Source organism: Malus sylvestris, chromosome 11 (genome assembly GCF_916048215.2).
Source record: "Malus sylvestris chromosome 11, drMalSylv7.2, whole genome shotgun sequence".
In the NCBI taxonomy this organism is placed as follows: domain Eukaryota; kingdom Viridiplantae; phylum Streptophyta; class Magnoliopsida; order Rosales; family Rosaceae; genus Malus; species Malus sylvestris.
Genome location: NC_062270.1, coordinates 34,115,358 through 34,134,797, shown reverse-complemented (window position 1 = coordinate 34,134,797; position 19,440 = coordinate 34,115,358). Strand labels below are relative to the sequence as shown.

At 38.0% G+C, this 19,440-nt stretch overlaps 2 protein-coding genes across 2 annotated transcripts; both read left to right on the top strand.

The window, feature by feature from the left end:
* The first annotated feature begins 11,171 nt into the window (after nt 1-11,171).
* LOC126590425 (uncharacterized) lies at nt 11,172-12,794 on the top strand. The gene has a single exon (XM_050255889.1). It carries the CDS (start codon nt 11,172-11,174, stop codon nt 12,792-12,794), a length of 1,623 nt encoding a protein of 540 aa, XP_050111846.1.
* A 2,701-nt stretch (nt 12,795-15,495) lies between these two features.
* On the top strand, nt 15,496-18,327 carry LOC126590424 (uncharacterized). Its single transcript, XM_050255888.1, has one exon. It carries the CDS (start codon nt 15,496-15,498, stop codon nt 18,325-18,327), a length of 2,832 nt encoding a protein of 943 aa, XP_050111845.1.
* Nucleotides 18,328-19,440: the final 1,113 nt, after the last annotated feature.

Sequence of the window (19,440 nt, the reverse complement as noted above, 5' to 3'; positions counted from 1 at the left end):
GAAGGTTTTTCTGTTGTGCAAGGAAGAACCTTATCAGAAGAAGGTTCTGGCCTGTTTCATCATGGGGACGATGTAGTGTTTGTGAATTGCTTGCACACTTTGGGTAGAGCCGCGCAACGTCTTAAAGAGAGCAACTTAGTCCGTGACTCATCCCAAGAATCATTCACCACTTAAGACTTCTACATTTTTTGGGTAACTTCGTTTCTTTCTGTTTTAGATTCAACAATTTTAAGACGTATTCAATCTGCCATGCATTATAAGGCAAATCTTGTTGAAAAGCAATTGATTGCAATGCTATCAGAAATCAACGTAGTTGATGGATCCGAGGGGTGGTGAGTGGACACTGGCGCTTCTCGCCATGTTTGTTATGATCGTTCCCTTTTTCAATACCTATTTTGTGGCTGAGGGAAGGAAGGTGTTGTTGGGTGATTCACACTCAACTGATGTTGCTGGTACTGGATAGATGGAGCTGAGGTTCACCTCTGGAAAAATCATGATACTAAAAGAAGTGATGCACGCTTCAGCGATAAGGAAGAATCTGGTCTAAGGCTTTCTTCTTAACAAGGCTGGATTCACTCAAAGCATTGGAGCAGATACGTATTCTCTCACTAAAAATGGGGTTTTTGTGGGAAAGGGACATGCTACTGATGGGATGTTTAAATTGAATGTTGATGAAATGTCTACTTCTACTTACATGTTGTCTTCTTTTAATACTTGGCATGCTAGACTTTGTCATGTTAACAAACGCTTGGTTAAGAACATGAGTAACTTAGGTTTTTTACCTAACTTATCATCGAATGATTTTGAAAAATATGAATATTGTAGTCAAGCTAAAATCACTAGAACTTCACATAAATCTGTCAATAGAGAATCTAAACCACTTGATTTAATTCGTTCTGATATATGCGAATTTGATAAAGTGCTAACTAGAAATGGAAAACGTTATTTTATTACCTTATTTGATGATTGTTCGAATTACTGTTTTGTCTATCTTATGAAAAATAAAAGTGAAGCTATTGACATGTTCAAAACTTTCTTGACTGAAGTTGAAAATCAATTTAATCGTAAGATTAAAAGATTTCGTAATGATAGAGGACAAGAATATGAATCTACTGAATTTGTTAATTTGTTTAAGTCTCATGAAATTATTCATGAAACTACTACTCCTTATTCTCCTAAAATGAATGGTAAAGCGGAAAGAAAAAATTAAACTCTTTGTGAATTGACTGTTGCTACTTTGCTTAGTTCTGGAGCTGATTTTTATTGGTGGGGTGAAATTGTGTTGACTGTATGTTATGTGTTAAATAGAATCCCTAACTAAAAAACAAATATTTCTCCTTATGAAATTTGGAAAAATAAGAAACCAAATGTGTTGCATTTCAAAACTTGGGGTTGTTTAGCTTATGTTCGTAAACCTGATCCAAAAAGATCGAAATTGGCTAGTAGAGCATATGAATGTGTTTTTATTGGTTATGCATGTAATAGCAAATCATATAGATTTTATGATTTGAAAAACCATGTCATAATTAAGTCACTTGATGCTGATTTTTATGATAATAAATTTCCTTTTAATCTTCGAAATAGTGGGGGTTCTAATTCTTCTAAAACTTATGAACCTACTATTGTAGAACATAGTCAATCTACATTAGAACCTAGGAAAAGTAAAAGAGCTCGAATAGCTAAAGATTTTGGGCCTGATTTTCACGTATATAACTTATAAGAAGATCCTAATACAATTCAAGAAGCTTTAACTTCTTTAGATGCAAATTTGTTGCAAGAAGCTATAAATGATGAAATGGACCCCTTGAGTCAAATCAAACTTGGCATTTGGTGGATCTTCCACTTGGTTGCAAAACAATAGGTTGCAAATGGATTCTTAAAAGAAAATTAAAACCTGACGGTTCAGTTGAAAAATTCAAAGCCCGACTTGTTGCCAAAGGCTATAGACAAGGGGAAAATATTGATTTCTTTGATACTTATTCACCTGTGACTAGAATGACTTCTATTCGTGTATTGTTTGCTTTAGCTTCTATTCATGATCTTGTTGTGCACCAAATGGATGTTAAAACAGCTTTCTTAAATGGTGAATTAGAGGAAGAAATATATATGGATCAACCATAGGGTTTTATTATTCCACGACAAGAAAATAAAGTTTACAAGTTAGATAAGTCACTTTATGGATTGAAACAGGCTCCTAAACAATGGCATGCGAGATTTGATAGTTTGGTTACTTCGAATGGTTTTAAAATAAATGAAAGTGATAAATGCATCTATTATAAGTCTGAAAATAATATATGCACTATAATATGCCTATATGTGGATGGTCTGCTTATTTTTGGTTCGAATATTTATGTTGTAAATAATGTCAAAACTTTGTTATGTGCTAATTTTGATATGAAAGACTTGGGTGAAGCTAGTGTAATACTTGGTTTGAAAATAACTAGGTCCGAACATGGTTCTCTTTAGATCAATCTCACTACATAGAAATTTTTTTTAAGAAAGCATAATTATTTTGATTATAAACCAGTATGTACTCCTTATGATCCTAGTGTAAAATTGTTCAAGAACACTGGTGACAGTGTTACACAATCTGAGTGTGCGAGCATTATTGGTAGTCTTCGTTATGCTACTAATTGCACTAGGCCTGATATATCTTATGCCGTAGGCGTTTTATGTAGGTTTACTAGCAGGCCCAATTTGGAGCATTGGCATGCTATAGAGAAGCTTATGAGATACCTTAAAAGGACGATGAATTTAAGATTACACTATGAGAAGTTTCCCGCTGTCCTAGAAGGTTATCTTAACTACAAGGAAGTGCTTCATAGAAATCAAGAAATATGCAGACTAAGAAAGCTTAAAGAAGAAGGAAATCGAAGAATTTCTCAATATATTTTTGTAACTGTTTTTGTTATACACCGACATTCCCAAATACAAGAGGAAAGTAACTATTTATACTACTCTATATGTGCACATGTTCTGCACATGTACAATGATGACCTGGCATATTATTTACTTATCCAATACCCCCCCTCAATCTTAGCTTGGATAACCAAGCTTAAGATTGAAACAGTGACGAAGAAAATCTGGACCATGAAGACCTTTGGTGAGCACATCGGAAATCTGAGCTTTAGTACACACATATTCAACAGATAAGTCACCTTTTTGAACTCGTTCACGGACAAAGTGAAAATCCGTTTCCAAGTGCTTGATTCGAGAGTGTTGAACTGGATTTAAACTCAAAGAAATTGCAGATTGATTATCGCAATACACCACTGGAGGAGTGGATAAAACCTCATGTAAATCCTTGAGAATGAGACGGATCCAGGCAATATCAGCTGTGGTATGTGCTAAGGCACGATATTCAGCCTCAGTCGAACTCCGAGACACAGAGGACTGCTTTTTTTATTGCCAAGAAACAGGATTAGAGCCAAGATACACAACATAACCAGTGATAGATCTCCGAGTGTTCAAATCTGCAGCCCAATCCGAATCACTATATGCAGTTACAGACACAGAACTCCCAGAAGTATAAGTCAAGCCACACTGAATAGTCCTTTGCAAATATCGAAGTATTCTTTTGACCATAGCAAAGTGTACATCAGTAGGAGCATTCATATATTGACATACAGTATTCACAGCAAAGGTAATGTCTAGACGTCTAAATGTAAGGTACTGTAGAGCCCCAACCAAACTTCGATATAGAGTAGGATCAGTGAGTAAGGTACCTTCAGTAGAAAGAACCTGATTATGAGGCTTACAGGGTGTGGAGCACGGCTTACAATCATCCATGCCAGCCTTGTGAATCAGATCAAGCACATATTTGGCTTGATTGATAAACATATCCCCATTTGTCTTATAAGTAACCTAGAGGCCAAGGAAATAGGCTAACTTGCCTATATCTGTAAGATCAAATACTTCACTGAGAGCTGTGATCACAGATTGTATCAACTGGGAATTAGAACCTGTAATTATGATGTCATCTACGTAGAGAATTAAAATGATCACATGAGCTCATTCGAGTTTAACAAATAGACTAGAATCTGACAGAAAAGCTTCAAATCCAATAGCCTGCAAATAGTTAGTAAATTTGGCATTCCAAGCTCGGGGAGCTTGTTTTAAACCATAAAGAGAATTAACTAATTTGCAAACGTGAATAGGAAACTGAGGATTGACAAAACCTTGGGGTTGCTTCATATAAATTTCTTCCTGCAATTCCTCGTGAAGAAAAGCGTTCTTCACATCAAGTTGTCGAAGATCCCAATGATGTGTAGCGGCTAGTGCTAAGATTATACGAACCATAGTATGTCGAACCACAAGACTGAATGTTTCTGTATAATCCAGCCCCTTTTCCTGATTAAATCCCTTGGTAACCAAGCGTGCTTTATATCGGGAAACAGAGCCATCACTATTCCTTTTTATTTTATACACCTACTTGCTACCAATGACATTCTTATCACATGAATTAGGAACAAGTGACCAGGTACCTTGTGCTTGAAGAGCATCAAACTCATCCTGCATTGCCCTTTGCCACTGGGGAATATGAGATGTTTGTTTGAAAGTAGACGGTTCTGAAGCATCCAGAATATCAGCAACAAAGGTGAAACCCCCTGAGAAGTGATCATCATCCTCAAGAGTCAAAGACTGCATTTCTGGAAATATAGCTGTTAAGGCCGAGTAGTATTTTCTGGTTATGGTACCAGTTCTTAACCGTGTTTGAATTCCTTGTGAAATAGATGTATTACCTGTGCGAGGAGAACTAGAAGAACTGAGAGGAGGTAACTCAACTTGGACAAGCAACATAAGGCTGGAAAGAGTAGCATGCGTAGTAGGGTCCTGTGCATTTTCCAAAGAGCTCGAAGAAACATGATGCTGGGATGTAGAACCAAGTGATGGAGTGACTGAAACTCGTGGAGAAGCATTGCTGGAATCAAGACTAGAAGAATGATCCATTAAAGAAGGTAACTGTACAATAATAGGACTTGCAGTACTACTTTGACCTGAAGACATGGAAGAAGTAACATATGTAGCAATTGAACCAACATGTCTATAAGGAAATATAGTTTCATCATGAATGACATGACGAGAAATAAGAACTTTCCCAGTGGATATACTGTAGCAGATAACACCTTTATAACCTGGTGAATATCCCAAAAACACACATTAGGTTGATCGAGGCTGCAACTTATTAGTATTGTAGGGCCGAAGATAAGGATAAATGGTAGAACCAAAAACTTTGAGATTAGCTATGTCTGGTTTCTTGCCAAACAACTTCCCGAAAGGTGAAATCATATTAAGACCCTTACATGGCATCCTATTAATAAAAAAGGCAGCATGATTGACTGCATAAGACCAAAACTTGTGAGGTAACTTGGCCACAGATAGCAATGTAATAGCTGTTTCAATAAGATGTCGATGCTTCCGCTTAGCTAATCCATTCTGCTGAGGTGTGTAAGGACAAGAGATAAAATGTAATATAACATATGTTGCCAAAAATTCTTTGAAAGCATGACTAAGAAATTCTCCACCACCATCAGATTGTAACACTTTAACTCTAGTATGAAATTGATTCTCAATATATGCACAGAATTTGACAAAGGAACCAAAAACTTCTGATTTATTCATAATAGGAAAAATCCATACAAATCGAGTAGCTTCATCTATAAAAGACAAATAATATCGAAACCCTTCAACTGAAACAACTGGAGAAGGGCCCCATACATCACTGTGTACTTTGTAAAAGGGAATATCTACTCTATCAATCCTATCAGAAAAAGGAAGTCTACTCATTTTCCCATCAAGACAATGAGAACAAAGTTTGACATTTTCATCAGAAGTAACAACTATATTTGATTCTCTGAGCATAGTTTTCAATGTCATTAGAAGGATGACCACAACGCTGATGCCACAAGGAAGATGTCACAGACTGTCCCAAATAAGCAGAACCCGCACCTTGATCCAGTAAAGTGGGAAAAATATGCATAGGGACTCGAAACAGCTCATGATTGCTACTCTTTCCGTGGTGGAGGATCGCCCCAGTTGCCTTGTCTTGCACAAAAAACTGAATATCACCACAGATAAACCAACTATGATTGTCTTTGCACAACTTTTTAACAGACAACAGATTCACAGTCAACATTGGCACATGTAAAATGTTCTTAAGATGTAAAACATGAGAAGGAGTTTGCACAGTGCCATGACCAATATTTTGAACTTTCAAACCTTCACCATTGCCCACTATTATCTTCTCGGATCCTGCATAAGGTGTAGATTGAGCAAGGACTGTCAAATCGGGTGTCATGTGGTGAGAAGCACCAGTATCAAGAATCCAAGAATCTCCATTTGCAATCACAGCAGAAGATTGTGCATTCATAGCTGGAAAACCAGGTGGAGATGACATAGAGGGAGAGGTAAACTGTGTAGACTGATTGTAGTGCACAAACTGAGGAGACTGACTGTTATGCACATACTGAGGAGGTTGATTGTTATTCAAAAACTGAGATTGAGAAGAGACCAATCCCATATTAGCTTGAGAAGACACAGGAAAACCTTGATATGCATAGTTAGCAGATAAGGAATGAGGAGGTTGAGCGCCTTGATAAGCATAATTGCCTCTATGTCGACAGTTTAATGCAATATGACCACGCTTGCCACAAATTTGACACTCTTGTACAGACTGTCCACCATCATTTCTATAAAGACAGGTAACAGCAACATGACCTTTGCGAGAGCATATTTGACACTCAGGGACAAGATCAAACCTGTTAGAAGTATTGCCCGACCATGATTGCCAATTTGGACCAGATCTGGAATTATTGAACCTTGGTTTATAACCTCCATTACCTCGAGGTCTATAGGTATTCATACCAAACATTCTGCCATTCTGATTCAAGCCTGAAAAACTATTCGACTGAAATTGATTACCAGAAGGATAACTTGGCTGAGAAGAAGAACTACCAGAGGAGCTATACCCAATATTTGGAGAAAATTGAGGTGGTGAAGGATTAGTCGAAGAACCTGAAGATCCCCCAGTATGATTATTAGAAGAATTAGAATTCACAAACATAGCAGACATCCCCTGAACCAAAGAATTCATTCTGGCTTCAATACTCTTCTCTACACCGATTAATTGAGCGCGAAATTCCTTAAGAGTAATGGGTGACTCTCTGGCAAAAATAACAGTTCTAATTGTATCATAATCAGAAGGTAGACCTGTGAGTGCAGCAATAATAAGATCATTATTGGACACTTTCTCTCCAGCAGCCTGTAATTGATCTTTTAGTGCTTTCAACCTTAGCAGATACTTATCAATAGTATCCCCCCCTTTTTACATAGTATGTAGTTCAACTTTTAGATGATTGACACTAGCTTTAGAAATAGACATATATCGATCATGTAAGGCAATCCAGGCCTCATGAGACGTCTTACAGCCGACCACATGCTCAATTGCATCATCACTAAGGGTAGCAATCAACAAGCTTAACAATGCCATATCCATCTTAACCCAGTCCTTATACTCAGCATTAACCTTAGTAGTAACTCCTAATTCAGGAGTGAGAACAAACTTGGGAAGACATACAGAATCACCTGTGAAATGATCAAGAAGATCATATTCACACAAAACAGAGCTAAACTGAAAACTCCATTTAAGAAAATTATCATCATTCAGTTTGATCGTAAGCATACCCAGCAAACCTTCAATTTTCACTTGATTAACCATGATTGGAAGAACAAATTCACTGTAATATCAACAAATGTAACAAACACCAAAAGATAATGGAAGAACCCAGAAAAACCCAGATGAAATTTGAGTCGGTGGAAAGAACCTAGATGAAAGATGTACAAAATTAACTTCGAACACAGAATCAAGAGCAACCAATCACTATACAATTTCAAGAATCACAAACAAACTTCATCACTCGGCATCGGCCTTCAATCAATTCACTTATAGCAAGAAAACCCAAAATTCACAACAAATTGGCATCGACCTTTCATGAACACAGCATATAAATCGTCAATTCAACAGAAACTATGGCATCGACCTTCAATTAAAAAAAAAAAACTCCAGATCTAAGCAAAATTCTTGAGAATTTGTGAAACAATATCACCTTATCACCAACCGAAGGAACGAAAAAAAAAAAAGAAACCACCTTATTACCAACCGAAGCAGCGAAACCCAGAAACCAGACCCATTGCGCAAGCAAGACCGGCTCTGATACCATCTTAACTACAAGGAAGTGCTTCATAGAAATCAAGAAATATGTAGACTAAGAAAGCTTAAAGAAGAAGGAAACCGAAGAATTTCTCAATATATTTTTGTAATTGTTTTTGTTATACACCGACATTCCCAAATACAAGAGGAAAGTAACTATTTATACTACTCTATATGTGCACATGTTCTGCACATGTACAATGATAACCTGGCATATTATTTACTTATCCAATAGGTTATAGCGACGCTGATTGGAATACCCTTTCAGATGACTCTAGAGCCACTGGTGGATATATTTTTAGTATTGGTGGCAGGGCTGTGTCATGGAAGTCGAAGAAACAGACTCTCTTGGCTCAGTTTACTATGGAATCAGAATTAATAGCGCTAGCTACGGCAAGCGAAGAAGCAGGATGGTTGAGAAACCTACTATCAGATACCCCTTTATGGGAGAAACCGATTCCAGCAGTTTTGATCCATTGTGATAGCACAATGGCAATAGCTAAAGTGCAAAACCGTTATTATAACGGGAAAAGACGACAAATACGCCGTAAGCACAACACTGTAAGAGATTACCTCTCAAAATGAGTTGTAAGAGTGGATCATATACGGTTTGAAGAAAACTTGGCTGATCCTTTGACGAAAGGACTAGCACGAGAAAAGGTTTGGAAAACCTCAAAAGGGATGAGACTAAAGCCCTTAGAAAATTGAGTCATTTGTGATAGCAACCCAATCTATAGACTGGAGATCCCAAGAAACAGGTTCAAAGTGTAATAATAAGTCACAAGTGATATGAGTGAAGTCTTGCTAATTTTAATTTGGAAATTATTCCATGTCCAATCCCTAAGAAGCATGACATCCTGAAGTGTTTTTAGGTTGAGATTTTTTCTCTCAGTAAGATCTATACTCTATGTTGAGTGGGATATCTAGCTACAGGAATATCCTTGATAGTCTTACCTATGTGAATGTGGAAGTGAGGCCGCTTCCTATGAAATATTGGGCAAGTTTCTAGAACGTTCATTATACTGGGATACAAGCACATGACCGTAATGTGTTGGCTTTCTGAACTTCACTTTAATAAAGTTATGTGTGTGGTGTTGTCAGAGATAGAGTTCAAAACTATAAGTTACTCTAGTATAATCTGGATCACGAACACTATGTACAGGTTCAAATTGAGAAACACCTTTACTTATGCATAGCTTTATGATATGTTGCTTGATATATATTTTAAATAAAAACAAGTGGGGAATTGTTAGAGCAGTTATGTTTTTATTTAAATATTTTAAATATATTTATGATTTGTTTTATTACAAACATTGAATATAAAACATAAATTGTTATTAACCTTATAAATTGTCATTAACTTTATTATCTGATCAGGATCATTAATTCACTAGAAACGTGAGAACCCTCCGAGCATGGCCAACGGCTCTAGTTTCATTGACATGGGCACACGTCCTCACCCCTCAGATTGCTTCCTACAAAGTTCAATTCACTTAGGCCTAATAATTGGTATCTAAACTTTTTTGACAAAGCAATATTCTAAGGGCTCACTTGATAACCACTTCATTTTTCGTTTATAGTTTTCAATATAAGAAAACGTAGAAAAGTATAAGGAGAAAACAAGAGTTTGATGTGAGAGAAGGAAATAAATAAAAATGAATGAATGTAAATAAAATCTTGAAAGTGAAAACAACTTAAAATAGTTTTCGGCTTTTTTGTTGCCATTTGGTGTCCCTTATTTGTTCCTTCTACATCTATCCTATTATCATTCCGTCATCGTTGTATATCCCTTCTCCTGTGTATTTCCCCTCCACCTCTAACATTAAATTGAATTGAAAGTTAAAAATTAAAAACAAAATGGTTATCAAACATGCCTAACGTAGTCTAATATACTGGAATGGGGGTTCGAACTCGGAAGGAGGCGGGAACGCTGCTCAGCTGGCCAAACGTCCTCCTTTTTCAAACTCCAATTGGCACATAGATGCTTCTAATTTTGGTTGCATTCTGTATGGTGTGTAATTTCATGATTCAAACCGCTAATCTTTTAAACCATAGATATCAGAAACTGTTATTTCCACTCTAAAACTAGTTTGATTCAAATATTTCATGTGTGAAAGTATGAGTTTAAGAACTAAGAAGCTTGTTTTGGAGCGCAATTAGCATTTCCGATATTTTCCTTTTCCTTTGTCCCCATATTTTTGTTCTTTTATCATTCATAAAAAACCACTGTTCTAAAAATCCCCGCCTAGCGCCGCCTAGGCCCCGCCTAGGCGCTAGGCCCCAGCCCACCGCCCCGATTAATGCCTAGGCCCCAGCCCACCGCCTAGACCACCTAGGCACCCGCCTAGCCCGCCTAGGCACCCGCCTAGACCCACCTAGGTTGCAACTCACTTAGACAGAAAATACATAACTTTCATTTTGCATTTTGTTTTTTTCCAATAAATTGTAAAAGACTTGTTGCATACTTGAATGAACAAACATTATATCCTTATTTCACATGTTTTCATTATGTTCCAATACTTCATGATATATATGCATTCTATTTTGTAGTTTATGATGAAATTATATATATTTCAAATAGAAGCAGACACTTATTTACCTGAAATATGATAGATTTACTTAAATCCGCCTAGTCCGCCTAGGCTCCCGCCTAGCCGCCTAGGCGCTAGGCTCCAGCCCGCCGCTCGACTAGCGCCTAGCGACTTTTAGAACCTTGTAAAAAACAAAATGCAGCTTGGGTTTCACAGTCTTGAGTTTTGTTTGTTCTTGTCTTTGAAAATTGTCATAAACTCCTCATTCTCTTTGAATCTGTCACCAAAGCGACTTTGATGTGTTAAGCACGTAAAACAATTGAAACATTGCAGTAACTTTACATTGAATTTCTCTGTGGTCTTCTTCTTGTTCATCTTCCTCCCAAGTGTACAGAAAGAACCACTAGTCTTATGCTAACACCTCTTTGAAGATGTGTTACGCATTGCCAAAGCTTCTCATGTTCTTCTTTGTTTTCGCCGCCTTTTCTTTGGCCTCTATTTCATCATCTTCTCCTCCACCTTCTGATCACTTCTATTATTCAGTTTCGTTGCCTTCCCCACCTTCTGATCACGTCTTTTATTCTGATCATTGTGATTCAATCGTTCCCCAGTCAATGCAAAGTAGATATGTAGGCTCTCGAATTCTCAAGCGCCATACAGGTTACTACACTGGTGGAAGTGGCATTCTTAGTCAAAACTCATCATTTCAGCCTTATCACGAGTCCGAATACTGGATTGAGTTCACCCCCTGGAGTGTTCAAAGAACCTACGTACCAGGCTTGTTCAAGATTGATGGAAGTCTTCGATTTCAAAGAGGCAGTGCGTTTTGCTATGTGGGAAATGTCACAACTCACCGTCGACCAAGTTCGGTAAGCTTTAAACTAAGTGGGTTCTGGTCCGAATCTTCTGGGAAGATTTGCATGGTTGGATCAAGTTCTAATTACTTGGGACATGGTCGTTGTCTTTATTATCCTGCTGTTCTTAAGCTCTATAATGTCACTAGTGTTACTAGTTTAATTACTGGAACCTTAGAGAGCTCGATGAGTTCTGAGAGTGATCCAAGGTACTTCAGAACAGTCTCTATTTTGATGACACCTCGTATAAATTACGAGTACCCTTTGGTTTCAAATAAATGCAATAACAGTTGTTCTGCAGGAAGTGATTTTCCCTCAAGTTCATTTCCATTGGCCACATTTTGTTCAGTACTTTCAACTATAAAGGGGCATGAGTTTGATCTCAAATATTCAAGCCATTGCCTTTCTACAAAGAACTGCACTCCATTTGCAGCTTCTGAGTTGCCTCACGTTGTGTCGTTGAAGGCTATTGAGTGTTCAGAGAACACACAAAGGTTGAAAGTTGAAGTGGAATATGCACAAAGTAAAAATTCCTGGTATCGGAGGTCTTTTTATCCCGATAGAATATTGCTTGGGGAAGGGTCATGGGATGCAAAGAACAATCAGCTATATGTTGTTGCTTGTCGAGTCTTAAACGCAACAAATTCTATTAGTAATAGTACTCATGTGGGTGATTGTTCAATAAGGTTGAGCTTGAGATTTCCTGAAATATGGACAATCGGAAAGACTAGTAGCATCGTGGGGCAAATTTGGAGCAGCAAAAACGTGACAGCGTCGGGTTACTTTGAAAGCATCACTTTTGAAAGCCCTCAGAATTATATGGTAAGGTTTCCACATCCAGATTTGAAATATGAATATACTAAAATTGACAAGCTAATCAAGTTATGCCCGAGAAACAAGGCTGCTCATCGCAATACCTACAAACATCTCAAAGCATTTTCTCCCGAAATGAGATTTGGCATGCAAGTAAAAAATTCTAAAAGGGAAGTAGCATGGGGCACCGCTGTCCCTCTCTTCGGTGCGGACAGCTTCTACCACTATCGTTATCTGTACTTACAGGCTGCAAGCAGTGGAGACTTTGCACCTCCTGTGAGCTACAGCTACCACAGCATCCCTGTCAATATCAGCTACCAAATAACCATCAATTTCAATCAGTTGGGAAAGATATTTCAAACTGCAAAAATCTTCGAACTCAAATGAAGTGAAAATTTATGCTGAAGGGATTTACGATGCTACAGAAGGAAGCCTGTGCATGGTTGGCTGCCGAAATCTGGGCCCAAACAGTCAGCAACAAACAAATGATTCCATAGATTGCGAGATTCTTGTCAATTTTCAGTTGCCTCCAACAAACTAAAAGAATGTAGGTGTTAGGTGTTATCAAGGGCAGCATTAAAAGTACACGGAAAAATTCCGATCCTCTTCATTTTGAAAGCTGGGATTTGTCTTCAGATTCTATTCCCGTAGTTGCACCAAGGCGATCCATTTGGAGAATGAATGTGGAGATCACCTTGGTTCTGATATCCACCGCTCTCGCATGTGGTTTTGTGGTGTTACAACTCTTCTATCTGAAGAAACATCTTCTGTCCAGAGGCGGATCCAATTATGAGCCCGGTTGGTTCAGGGACCACCTGAAAGTCTGAAGGTCTGGGTAGGTTTCCAATTCCCGCGTGACCAACTCCTTTTTTTTCTTTTCAAATTATTGTCCAATAAGGTTGTGTCACTTAGCATTTTAATTAATAAGAGGACAGTGTATTATTCACTCAGTACCTTTTATACCATATGTTTGTCACCTTATTTCTTTTTAAAATTCATTATAAATTCATACGACCTCCAAGAACCACCCAAGTTGAGAATCTTGGTCCGCCACTCCTGCCTTCCACTTCCATTTTCATGGTACTAATTCTAACTTCCGGATACAGGATACCTGTTCACGAACACCACCAGCCGCCAACATGTGTTCCTTGGTATCGATGGATGGCTTGAAGTTAACGAGGTAATTGTAAGAGTAATAACAATGGTAGCCTTCTTGCTGCAAATCCATCTTCTGCAGCTAACCTGTTCAGAAAGATTTGGAACTCAGAAACAGCATTCACACTTGTACCCAATGTCCCGAGTTCGATTTTCCTCTCCCATTTCCGCTTGTACGAACCCAATATATGGAGAGCGCAATTCAAACTTGGGCACAAGGGGGCTGGTGGGCAAATTGTTGTAGTAAACTGGCCTAAACCATAGTTGCTACCATTGTCATACTTCAGTTGTCACAAGGATCTTGTAATTTAGGTTACACTAGAAAATTTGCCTGCACTTTGCTGCGGGTTTTCAAACCATTATCCACAATAGGCATGAATAATTTCCATTGAAAGTAACTAAAAAGACGGTCTAGTACCTAAGAACTAATAAAGTGAAACTTTGCTTGCTATATATGGATATGCATGCTATAAGAACATGCACAATCAAAGGGGCGGATTATGATCATTGTCTCAGTAATTACCTAAAACTCAAAAGGTTACATTCAAGTATGTTGATTCTCTTTGCGCTGATCACCATGGAAAAGAGGATTTGTTGCTTTCAAATGAAGACCACGTCAAACTTCTCACCCAAACAAAATAATATACCAAAAATGAAGTCAAAATGATAGCATATGTAAAAGAGAAAACATTGAAATAAAAGCAGATGAACGAAGACATATAGAGTTGTTTGAAACTAAGATATATAAAACTCAAAACAAAAGCCTCATTAAGCAAGAAAACACATAGTTCTGATTAGGTAATGCACACAACAGAGGGGAGAGAGAGAGAGAGAGAGAGAGAGTAGTGAAATGATCTGTGCTTCTCTTCCTTATGATCCTCTTAAATGTAGTTCTACACATTTCTAAACCAAAACTACAAAGTAGAATTCAAAGAAATTAAAAGAAACCTAGTAAAGATTTAAACTTTTTGATTATCCGAAAGATAAACATAACCCCATTTAACAAAAACAAATTTATGACACAAAAGACATGATTTTAGCCACAAAAAGCGAGAGAGAGTCAGAGAGAGAGATTTTACTTTTTGAACTATGCAGAATGTGCATCATAAACAAAATGATATTTTAGGCAAAAAAGCATCACCTTTAGACCCCAAATGAAAGAATTTGAGAGAGAGAGGGCATACGTGGTTGCCAAGAAGTGGCAGAGAGCATTTCCATTTCCTCTAAAAACGAAGAAACAGAGCATTAACAAACACACACGCACAAATCTCAAAGGAAATTGGTAAGAAATAATCCAGTTAAATAATCAGAAAACCAAAGAGGGAAGTTCTGAAACTCAATAAAGACTCGGAACAAAAGCTTGAGTGCATGCATTGTTTTTTTTATCTGTTTCAACCGAATCTTGAAACGAAAGAGAAAAGCACAGAACCCAGTTGAGGAAAAGCATTAAGAGAATCATGTGGTAGATGTTGGAGCCCACCAGGCCAAAATGTGGGTTCTAACCCCTAAGCCCTAAGCCCTAAGCCCATAAGCCCTAGATGTCGGAAGCTGCTATTTGCACATCAAAACTAGTTCCATGTCGTCTTTCATTTCATGGTGGAAACTATTCGGAGCATAAGAATCTTGTTTTGGCGTGCATTTATCATTTCCTCAATTTTCAACTTCTTTGTCCTTTTTGTCCTCTTAGGTATTCACAAAAGCAAAATGTAGCTTTGATTTCACAGTCCTGGGTTTGGTTTGTTCTGGTTGTCTGTTAAAACAAAGTCATCAGCTCCTCTCTTCGAAATTGTCACGACAACGAATTTGATATATAATCCGTACCTTGCAGTAGAAAATAGACTATGGAAAGTGCATAAAACAATCGAAACATTGCAGTACTTTCACATTGAATTTCTTTTCGTTCTTCTTCTTGTTCATCTTTCTCCCAATGTTCATGAAGAAACACCTGTCTTCTGCTACCACCTCTTTGAAGATGTGGTACTCATTGCCAAAGCTTCTCATGTTCTTCTTTGTTTTTGCTGCCTTTTCTTTTCCCTCCATTTCATCGCCTTATCCACCACCTTCTAATCACTTCTCTTATCCAGTTTCATCGCCTTCTCCACCTTATGATCAAAGCTCTTATTCTGATCACTGTGATTCAATTGTTCGCTGGTCAAAACCAAGAACATATGTAGCTTCTCAAATCCTCAACCGCCATACAGGTTACTACACTGGTGGAAGTGGAATTCTTGGTCAAAAATCATCATTTCCGCCTTTTCACGAGCCTGAAGATTCAATTCAGTTCAACTTCTGGAGTGTTCAAAAAACTTATGTACCAGGCTTGTTCATGATTGAAGGAAGTCTTCTATTTCCAAGAAGCAGTGTGTCTTACTATGTGGGAAATGTCTCAAAAAGTCATCGACCAAGTTCGGTAAGCTTTAAACTAAGTGGATTCTGGTCAGAATCTTCTGGGAAGATTTGCATGGTTGGATCAAGTTCTAATTACTTGGGACATGGTCGTTGGCTTTATTATTCTGCTGTTCTTAAGCTTTATAATGTCATGAATTCCACTAATGTTACTAGTTTGATTAGTGGAACCTTAGAGAGCCCGATGAAATCTAAGAGCAATCCACAGTATTTTGAACCAGTCTCGATTTTGATAATTCCTCGTATAAATTACGAGTACTCTTTGGTGTCAAATAAATCTGATAACAGTTGTTCTGGTGGAAGAAATATTCACCCAAGTTCTTTGCCGATAGAGACAGTTTGTCCAGTGCTTTCAAGAGTAAGAAGACATGAGTTTGAGCTCAAATACTCAAGTCATTGCCGTTCTGCAAAGAACTGCTCTCCGGTTGCTGCTTCTGATTTACCTCACATTTTGTCGTTGAAGGCTATTGAGTGCTCGGAGAACACAAAAAGGATGAGAGTTCAAGTTGAATTTGGAGACAGTAGCAATCCCTGGTACCGGAGGCCCTTTTATCCCAATACAACATTGGTTGGGGAAGCATCATGGGATGCAAAGAACAATCAGCTATGTGTTGTTGCTTGTCGAATCTTGAATGCAACAGATTCTATCACTAATAGTACTCATGTGGATGATTGTTCAACAAGATTGAGCTTGAGGTTTCCTGCAATATGGACGATCGGAAAGACAAGTAGCACTGTGGGCCATATTTGGAGCAACAAAAATGCGACAGAGTTGGGTTACTTTGAAAGCATCACATTTGAAAGTCCTCAGAATTATATTGGAAGGTTTCTACCTCCAGGCTTGAAATATGAGTATACTAAACTTGACAAAGTAACCAAGATGTGCCCGAGAAAGAAGGGTGCTCATCGCAAGACCTACAAATATCCAAAACCGCTTTCTTATGACATGCGATTTGGCATGCAAGTCAAATACAAAGGGGAGGTTGCATGGGGCAGTGCTGCTCCTGTCTCCATCGGAAACAGGTTTTACCATCGTTATGGATATTTAAATGGTGCAAGCAGGGAACGCTTTGTACCTCCTGTGAGCTACAGCTACAACGACATCCCTGTCAACATCAGCTACCAAATAAGCATCAATTTCAATCAGTTGGGAAATGTAATTTCTAAACTGAAAAGATCTTCAAATTCAAGTGAAGTGAAAATTTATGCTGAAGGGATCTACGATCCTACTGATGGATGCCTGTGTATGGTAGGATGCAGAAATCTGGGCCCAGACAGTCAACAAGAAGCAGATGATTCTGTAGATTGTGAGATTCTTGTCAAATTTCAGTTCCCTCCAACAAACAAAAAGAATGCAGATGTTATCAAGGGCAGCATTGAAAGCACACGGAAAGAGTCCGATCCTCTTCATTTTGGAAGTTGGGGTTTGTCTTCAGATTCTATTACTGTAGTTGTAGCAGAGCGATCCATTTGGAGGATGGATGCAGAGATTACCTTGGTTTTGATATCTACCACACTTGCATGTGTATTTGTGGCATTACAACTCTTCCATGTGAAAAAACATCCCGACGTGCTTCCCTCCATTTCCACTTTCATGCTACTAATTCTAAGTCTGGGCTACATGATACCTCTAATGCTAAACTTGAAAGCCATGTTCGTGAATAACACCAACGTTCAACATGTGCTCCTTGGAGGCGGTGGATGGCTTGAAGTTAACGGGGAAATTGTAAGAGCAGTAACAATGGTAGCTTTTTTGTTGCAAATCCGTCTTCTGCAGCTAACATTGGCAGAAAGATCACAAAATGAAACCCGAAAGGAGCTCTGGCTAAAGGAAAGGAAGTCTCTCTTTGTGGTTTTACCTGTATATGCTGCAGGGGCTTTAGCTGCTTTCCTTCTGCATAGACAGAAATGGACCAAAAGCCACAAAATTGGCGCCGCAACTTCCTATCCAGACCATTCAATTTTGGGTGCTGCCTTGAAGTCTTATGCCGGTTTAGTGATGGATGGTTTTCTGCTACCTCAGATACTGCTCAACATGTTCTGTGAATCGAAGGAAAAGGTTCTGTCTGTTTGGTTCTACATCGGAACAACTTTTGTTCGAGGTCTGCCGCATGCATATGATCTGTACAGGGCTCACAACTCCGCTCTTCGCCAATGGAATCATTCGCACATTTATGCAAGTTCTGCTGTAGACTTTTACTCCACTGCTTGGGATGTCCTTATTCCGTTCGGAGGTCTGCTGTTTGCTGGCATCATTTTCTTGCAGCAGAAGTTTGGGGGTCTTTGCGTTCTTCCTCCAAAGTTGAGAGATTTTATTGCATATGAGAAGGTTCCGACTGTCGCCGAAACTGAAGGGTAATGAGCAAAGGGACCTGGTGTAGCCCTCCGTTATCGGAGGAGGATTCTGTTACAGTGAATGCAAACTTTAGAGAGGATTGGACATTCAACTATCAGCTGCAATGTTCTTTGTTTTGGATTTTTAAGCATGTAGGAGGAGTTCAGAAAAGAAAGAAAAGTTGTATGGTTTTGCTTTTTATTTCTTTATTTCTTTTTTCGATTTGTCGAATACCTGAGTTTTAATGCTTGGAATAAATTTTGAATGTTAGATATCTGCAGAATAGTTGCTGTAGTTACTATTCGAGGGTTGGGGGAAATTGAACCTAGGATCTCGGGTGTAGAATCAATGTTCTTAACTCTTTGAACTACACGCCCTCGAGCCGAGAATATTGTTTTTAATCATTTGAGCTACACTACAAGCCATCTAGTGAAGGATAAATGCTTTTTAACTCTCGAGCCCCTTGCAGTGTTTTATCAGTTTATAAAAATAAAAATAAAAACATGATGTGTATAAAATTAACAAGGGTTAACTCCATTTTACACTTTACGTTTTAGGTAATTTTTTAAAATGGGCCGTAGGGTTAATTTTTACAAATTGCATCATGGATTTTTGGAATCAAATCAATCTGTCTTTAATCTGTTTTTCATTTTTGTTTTTATCTTAATGTCTTTCATCTTCTTGACAGTATAATACTCCGTCAAATTGATGATGTAGTTGCTTTATGACAATTTTTTCGTCTACTAGTATGTTTACAACCAATTGCATGAGGCGGATACGAGTCGGAACGTTATGGGTACGTATAGATGAAAAAATTTTAAATTCCAAAGCGATTTTGAGATAATTAATGGTGAATAAAATAGATCACAAAAAATTAAATAAGAGGAATTAGCAATGCACCACATGAGCGTACAAAGATATGCGAAAAGAATTTGTAAATGACACCTTCCAAATAATCATATGTAAATTCCTTTCATATGCCATTACAATGGTCATATGTAGATTTATTTTTATTCAGTCTTAGATACTTTTTGTTACTCATTTCTTCATCACTTTGTTTAAGTTTTTTCGGATTAGGGTTTTTTTTTCTAAATGGTTTTCGGGATTAAGGTGATACCTCAACTTTCTTCTTGACAT